Source organism: Calypte anna, chromosome 2 (assembly GCF_003957555.1).
Source record: "Calypte anna isolate BGI_N300 chromosome 2, bCalAnn1_v1.p, whole genome shotgun sequence".
NCBI lineage: Eukaryota > Metazoa > Chordata > Aves > Apodiformes > Trochilidae > Calypte > Calypte anna.
This window is the reverse complement of record NC_044245.1, coordinates 109,900,471-109,907,585: the sequence shown is the minus strand read 5'-3', so window position 1 is coordinate 109,907,585 and position 7,115 is coordinate 109,900,471. Positions and strand designations below refer to the sequence as shown.

Genomic DNA, 7,115 nt, shown 5'->3' with positions numbered 1-7,115 from the left:
TTTAAATCATTTAAATTTTAGCTTTATCCTCCCAAAAAGTTGGCATTCAATACAAGAAAATTGGTATTTCCTTATTACTGTGATGTAACAAAATGCACCTCTTTGACAGCAAGCAGTGTAGTATCCAATTTTGCCATAATCTCTCAAGAGTTTGTCATAGCAACATTGGATGTTATTTAACAGAGATCCTTCATTGCAGAATAACTGTATTTTGAAATACTGGCACAAATAACTATGAGTTGGTGGTGGTGCCACTCTAATGCTGAGCTGATCACAGTAAATGACAATGGGGATGACATGAGGGCACTTCAGTTTTCCATCACCATGATGCCACTACAGAAACAAGTTCAAAGATATCAAGCAAACGCAATCAACACACTATCCCCCTCCTCTTGAAGTTAAAGCCTCCCCCCCTTTAAAAAAAAAAAAAAAGGGGGGGGGGGTTGTGGCTCATTTGTTATTTCTTTTTTGCATTATTTATTTATTGGCTTTTGTTAGGGTTTTTTTTGTTTTTATGGGTTTTAACGGTTTGTTACCTTTTTCAGAATGTTCTGTACCCAACTTGCTGACTACATAAGGGCACAAGTAGCTTAAGCTCAGTGAGCAATAAATATAGTTTATCACTGTAGTTGTACAGTGTTTGTGAAACCTGTATTCCTTATCTATACCCTAAGGGCTGCAGCAACTAGCAAGTCTGTTTTTCCCCCTTCCTTTATAACATTATCTTATATAAAAAAAAATAAAAAAAAACAACCAGTGTGTCTTTTTCCTAGCTTACATTCTACCATTCCTTTTTAGTCTCACGTCAGACTTCAAAGTGACTAAACTATGCAACACACACACACCAGGCTTCTGTAGGAAATTTCAATTTTACTAATACTTCACATATTAAAGGAAAAAACAAAACAAACCACAAAAGACACACATCATAATAAACCCATAAACCACCCACTAACAGCACCACAAGCAACACAGAATACCAGTTGGCTGTAAGAGGCAAAAAATAAGCCAGGACAAAACACTGTTTAAGTCTTTATTGGTAAAAAAAAACCTTACTATAAAAAAAAGGGTTCATTCTGTACACTCAGAGAAAGACAAAGATAAACTACACAATAGCAGTACAGTAACATACGTAACAAATCAATTTAAAGATTCCTGTAAGCTGTATTTCAGAACTGTGTTCTTCTCTGTTGTCATGTGTCACATACCCTCCACCAAATAAAGCTTCCTGAAGCAGCCACTTGATAAGAGTTCTATTATACATAACCATGACAACCATTAACCCAAAATGAAAAATGTTGGCTACATTATTGTTTGCTATCTTTAGTTCATCCAGTGATGGACAAAGCTCAGGTAGGTTTAGTGACTGTAAATCAAGAAGTTGCATAGATAGTTGGCAGAAATTACATCATAAATACTTGCAGGTTTTTAGGACCTCTGATGTATTTTAGTCATACCTGGTACAATAAATAACGTGATGTACTGCTTTGCAATGTTGAAGACCAAATAAAGCTATGTTACAGTATCTTTCAAGAGCATGAATCATTACAAAGGCAGGCTTTATTAATAACATTAATGGGATTAGTTTGATTTGGAAGACTTTGCCAGATCTGTCACAACTAAGCTCAACAGTGAACAGAGACAGGATTATTCACTCAAGAACAAGTAACTCTTCGAGCTACAAGTGAGAATAATCTAAAACAGAGCTAAGAGTACCCACTCTGATTAAGGTTGCTCTTGTGCTTAGAAAATGTAAATGTCCATTACTAGTTACTGGTTTGTTGTCTCTCTTCTATTCTGTTCTCAAATACCAACATACATAGATATGAATAAAAGTCATACCTGGGTGTTTGAGACTGAGATCTATGCATCCTGCTCAGATAAAGAGACCAAATTAATTCACATTTCTTCATGTAATCAGGTTTTCTAAAAGCAAAGCTATTAATAACCTTTCTTGTAAACTTACTCTCTGTAATGGGTACACAAATACTTGATAGAAAACCATACAGCAGTCCTACTCTGGATTATGTATGTGCATCTTGTTTACATGGGCATGACTGCCTATAGAGCTGGTACCACCTATTGCAAAGTCACATGCTTCTCCTAGATCTATAATACCTTACTTTTACTGTCATTTTTCCCTAACTATCCAATAAGTCATCAGGATATTTAATCCTGGTAACTTCCGTTAGAGAGATATCTCATTTTATAGGAACTCTATGATGAACAAGGTAGGCCATGGACCTGTCCATTAAGCAATATCATTCAAGCTACTGACAAATATTTTAAAAATACACTTTTCCACTCTCTGAAAGGTTTGTTTTCTTCTTGCAGTTGAATCCAGACAATAGGAAGATTCCAAGCCTCTTGGATAAACAAGCCTATAGCATCTCAGTCAGTAAAGCCAGAATGCTGTCCTCTTCAGCTGTTGGTACTGCAGAAATATATATAAAAAGGTTATGAGTACAATTATCATATTTTCCTCAAATATTTTTATCTGCCTTAATATTTTTGAATGCATTCATATCAGCTTTTTAATATAAAGACAAACAGGTAAACTGCATAAATGGGCATGCAAGTGTTATAGGTAGAGGATTAAATAAATATCACTAGCACCTGCTTAATGTAAAGTAGCATACGAGTTCATTAATCAAAAATGAAACATGGGAAGCCTCTATACCTATATAGTTGCAGTACCTCTTAATCAAGTCATGAAAAATTGCACTCCCAGATTGTTCTAGCTGATTATTTCTTTAGCAACACTTCGATAACAGGCAAGTGGAATGAATAAGTCATCCCTATCTATGTAAAAACAGGACTCACCTGCTTGCTGATAGGGTTTTTCTGCTGACAGCTGGTGGAGATGATCCACTATGGAAAAAACCTTTTACCCACCAACATTTATCAATTGACTCGGGTAACCCTGCCAAAGGAGAAGAAGCCCACATCATTAAACACTGATTAACTAACATGGAAAAGTAGAAGACTGTTTGAAAGAAGGGAACAATACCAAGATATGCTTTGTCCTGGTCTGTAGCATACACAGAGTCTGAACAGCAGGAGGAGCTGGAAGAAACACTGGATTCCGAGTCCTGTCTTGCTGTTCATGATAAAGAGACACATAACGAAAAAATGCTTTGAGAAAATATACTATGTCTATGCCAAGACTTTTTCAGACCTACTGCTATCTGAGAAGAAAGATATCTAAAGTGTAAGTTTACTGAGCCACAAAGTATAATTTTTATATACAATATTCTACTACAAAGTTATTTACATAAAAACTCCTATGGAAGTTGGTCTCTTGGTCTACTTACTCTTCACTTAAAACCATACTCAGATGTCTTTGTATAACTTTCACTGAAACCAGTAAAAACTCTCATGACCGTGTACACAGCACTATCGAAACACCAGTCTGGCTCTTGAATATTCAAGTCCAAAACAACCTAATTGCTATACTCTCCATTGTGGCACAACTAAATACTATACTTGCATTGAAGGATCTATCCTGTAGAGAGGAAAGCTAAAACACTAGATGTACTCTCAAACCAGGGATTTGTTAATATTCAGGAACACATATTTGGAACAAAAATGAGAGCTAATGACGTTCTACATGTAATTCTGCATAGTAAATAATGAAGTACAGCTAGAAGTTAGGACTTGCTGGGCTAACACTTTTCCTATATTATACATACATATGCATATATAAATAAATAATGAGGTTATACATCCCTCATGAACAGCTCCAAATAGGGGAAAGAAAAAAAAAAAAAGTTCATTAATAATCAGAATATGGTCATTAAAACAGAAGGTCCTTGATATAAAGGAAAAACTCTCCAAGCAATGAAGAACTGACACCCTTTTGCCTCCAGCTCACCCTGACACCCCCTAAAACACTTCTGACTTTCTCCATGTGGCCACAACCCGGACACCTCCCCCGGGAAAAGCGCGGGGGGCTCCGTCTCCCTCCTCCCGAGCATCCCGGCTGAGGGAGTGGGGTTTGTGGGTGCGGTGGTGGGCTGGGTACTTACTTCTGTAGTACTGTTTCCTGGCCAGGAGGCAGCCAGCGGAAGGTACCGAGGCCATGGCTGAACAAGACGAGAGTCCGCTTCTCTTCAGGAGGAGCTGCGGGCGGAACCAGGCGTTTTACGGGGAGGGGGCAGAGCGTCCCACAGACCCGGCCACGGTGGCGGTCGCACCCCTACCCCTCCTCAGTGTCCCCCAGACCCTGCCCTGCCCACCCCGAGGGCTCACCTGCGTCGCCCAGGGAAGAGCAGCCGTCTGTAGACAGCGAAACGATAACGCTGCCTTCCTCAGGAACTGGCGCGGCAACCCGGGCCGCCGCTTTATGGGCCGCGGCGACGGCGGACGGCCCGCCCCGGGAGCGGTGGGGCGGGACGGGACGGGCGTGAGGCAGCCCCTGGCTCCCTGCCACCCACCCACCCACCCACCCGCAGGGACTCAAGTCCCGGGCCGTCACGCTGCCACCCCGGTTCTCTGTCCTGGTGGCCTCTGTCGCTATGCCGGCTGCCATCGCTGAGCACTGTCTGGAGTGCGTGAAGTGTGGAATAACAACTGCTGCGTTACGGAATTCTTCTCTGGCCTGTGGGGAAGTAGTGTGTGTGGGGGGGGTGAAACAGACAGGTACCTGCTTTACTAGGGGATTTTATTTTGTTTATAAATATCATAGGATCATAGGGTGGTTTGAGATGGAAAAAACCTTAAAGATTATACAGTTCCAACCCCCTGACTTAGGACATACCCACTAGAGCAGGTTGCTCGGATGCCTCACCCAGCCTGGCACTGAACACCCTTCCAGGAAGGGGCCATCCCCAACTTCTCTGAGCAACCTGTTCTAGTGTCTCACCACCCTCCCAGTAAAGAATTTCTTTCTAGTATGCAATCTAAGTCTACCCTCTTGCAGTTTAAGCACTTCCCCTTTGTCCTATCACAACATACCCTTGTAAAAGGTCCTCTGCAGATTTCCTGTAGGCACCCTCAGGTACCAAAGACCTTTAGAGCCTTCTTTTCTCCAGGCTGAATAACCCTAACTCTCCCATCCTGTCTTCATAGGAGAGGTGCTCCAGTCCTCTGATCATCCCTGTGGCTCTCCTCTGGGCTTGCTCCAGGTCATTCTTACACTGGGGACCCCAGAACTGAGCACAGTGCTCCAGGTGGGGTCTCATAAGAGCAGAGTATATATGTGTATTACTGTGCACATATGCTGGATTTCCACTCTCAGTTGACTGTTGAAGTCAATTGACTATTACTAAGTGAAACCTGTGATCATCTAAAGTCCTGGTACAGTTAGAGCTAAGTGCACAAAATACTTTGTTCTTCACATAAAAATTGCACAACTCTCTCTAAAATCTTGTAATGCTATCTCACGGCAAAACTTGTCCTAAACTATTTTACCTCACCTTTCAGGCTTGTCAAATAACAAATAGATTTTGGCTGTTTGAATTGCTGCTGCTTCAAAAGGTAATGTTTTATCAATGTTTTTCATAGCAGGAGCTGGGGGTAAGAACACAGTCATGTGTGATGTGTGATACAGTGTTCTGTGACACATCCAACTATTTAAATAGTGTGTCCTAACTCTGATAAGAACATAATAATATAATGTTATTAATATTATTAATAATATTAGTATCTCCTATTATATTTGTAAGGATGTAAAGCATACTGCAGGGAAAGTGCCTGTAAAATAATACTCATACAGCAGTTCTAACAGATACACAGTGACCTGCTGTCAGAATTTTGATGTTGAGCTTTCTTGAGCAAAACTTGAAGGTGCTTACTTTTGTGAAATCTGCAAGATTGACACAAAAAATAGTTTGTATTTAAGTTAATACCAAGCACTAGCACCAGTTAGCTTTTATGTTTATCTTGCTCTTTAAAAAACCACTTTAAGACTAGAAAATTTTGCAGATTTCTGTATACCCCATTCACTATGTCTCTACCCCCTGTTGCAGCTCCTTCTTTATGGATATCTAAATGTAACTGAACTGTTAGCTCATCGTATCAGTAACCTCTTTTCCCATCTTAAGAATGAATTTTCATTTTGAGGCTTATTCTATTTGTGATCAATAAACTTATACACCACTCCCTCTGTTTTGTCACCAAGAACACCCTCACACTGGGCAATCTGTTCAATGGGCAGATCCATTCCTGAAAGAAGGGAACCTTTTCTCCAATGAGCAATAGGAAGAGTTCCTCTTGGCTCATAAAGGTGGGTGTGCACAGTGTCATAGACAGAGCTACTAAAATTATCATGTATTGTCATATATTGTTGTATCTGCCATTCTCTTTCAGCTTTGGGATCCTGTTTTTTAATCTACTCATAAGTTTGTCAAGGACATTACTTTGTCAGAAAAAAACCTGTTGAGGCTCTAACACGCCCATGGTCTGTTCATTGTGTTTGGCAAGAAAGCAGACATAAATCGTTCTCTTGTGATCCCCACAAATATCCATCCATATTGGAACCATGCCAAAAAACTCATGAGCTGGGGAAAAACAAATCTTTTTTAAATTTTTAAATTAAAAAATTGCTTCACTGCTTCATGTGTGTTATTTTCCTGTGTCATTTCATGTACCTGGTCATTTACCAGCTTTGTTCTGAAGCCCTGTTTCATGCATTTCACTGGAATAGAAAGTACTTGTTTAATGACAAGTTTTCCACCATTTTCCCACTCAGTGTAGCATTATGTTCTATCTCTTGTATTTTCTTCAAGTAATGCTCTGAATACAGAACTACAGATTTCACCAGTGTTTTTTTTTTTTCTTCCATGGTTATTTTGACAGAGTACATCTAAAATACCAGCGCATTTATTTTCAAGCATTGCCACAAACCCAAGACATGCTATTATCTTCAGTGAACAAGTGAGAATACTGAGATCCAAAGAAGCGAGGATAAAAGAATCCACAAAGCTTAGATGTTTCATATGAGAGCAGTCTACGACTTTAACTTTCTTATAACTACTTGTCACTATAGCACATTTCTTTTACTCACCTTACAGCTTTACTCACTTCAGATCCAAATCTAAGCACTCAGCACATTAATAAAGCAGATTCTCATCAGACATGGGAAAAAAATGGTAGTGGCTGCTATGTAAATGTAC

At 39.9% G+C, this 7,115-nt stretch overlaps 1 protein-coding gene across 2 annotated transcripts; it reads right to left on the bottom strand.

The window, feature by feature from the left end:
* Positions 1 to 1,017: 1,017 nt before the first annotated feature.
* On the bottom strand, positions 1,018 to 4,356 carry PPDPFL (pancreatic progenitor cell differentiation and proliferation factor like). 2 transcript variants are annotated; one of them, XM_008497603.2, is made up of 5 exons: positions 4,252 to 4,356; positions 4,029 to 4,122; positions 3,011 to 3,100; positions 2,824 to 2,923; positions 1,018 to 2,434 (listed from the first exon to the last, which is right to left on the bottom strand). In XM_008497603.2, the coding sequence occupies exons 2-5, from the start codon at positions 4,081 to 4,083 to the stop codon at positions 2,422 to 2,424; spliced, it is 258 nt and encodes an 85-aa protein (XP_008495825.1). In that variant the 5' UTR covers positions 4,084 to 4,122; positions 4,252 to 4,356; the 3' UTR covers positions 1,018 to 2,421. The 2 variants fall into 2 exon arrangements, with proteins under 2 accessions (XP_008495825.1, XP_030301542.1); XM_030445682.1 differs by lacking the exon at positions 4,252 to 4,356 and adding an exon at positions 4,203 to 4,221.
* Positions 4,357 to 7,115: the final 2,759 nt, after the last annotated feature.

Excerpts from the sequence above, each read along its gene's own strand:
- PPDPFL (XM_008497603.2), bottom strand. The coding sequence starts at position 4,083 with ATGGCCTCGGTACCTTCCGCTGGCTGCCTCCTGGCCAGGAAACAGTAC. Across the intron at positions 3,101-4,028 it reads CAGGAAACAGTACTACAGAA|CAAGACAGGACTCGGAATCC; the intron begins GTAAGTACCCAG and ends TATCATGAACAG. Across the intron at positions 2,924-3,010 it reads CCAGGACAAAGCATATCTTG|GGTTACCCGAGTCAATTGAT; the intron begins GTATTGTTCCCT and ends CTCCTTTGGCAG.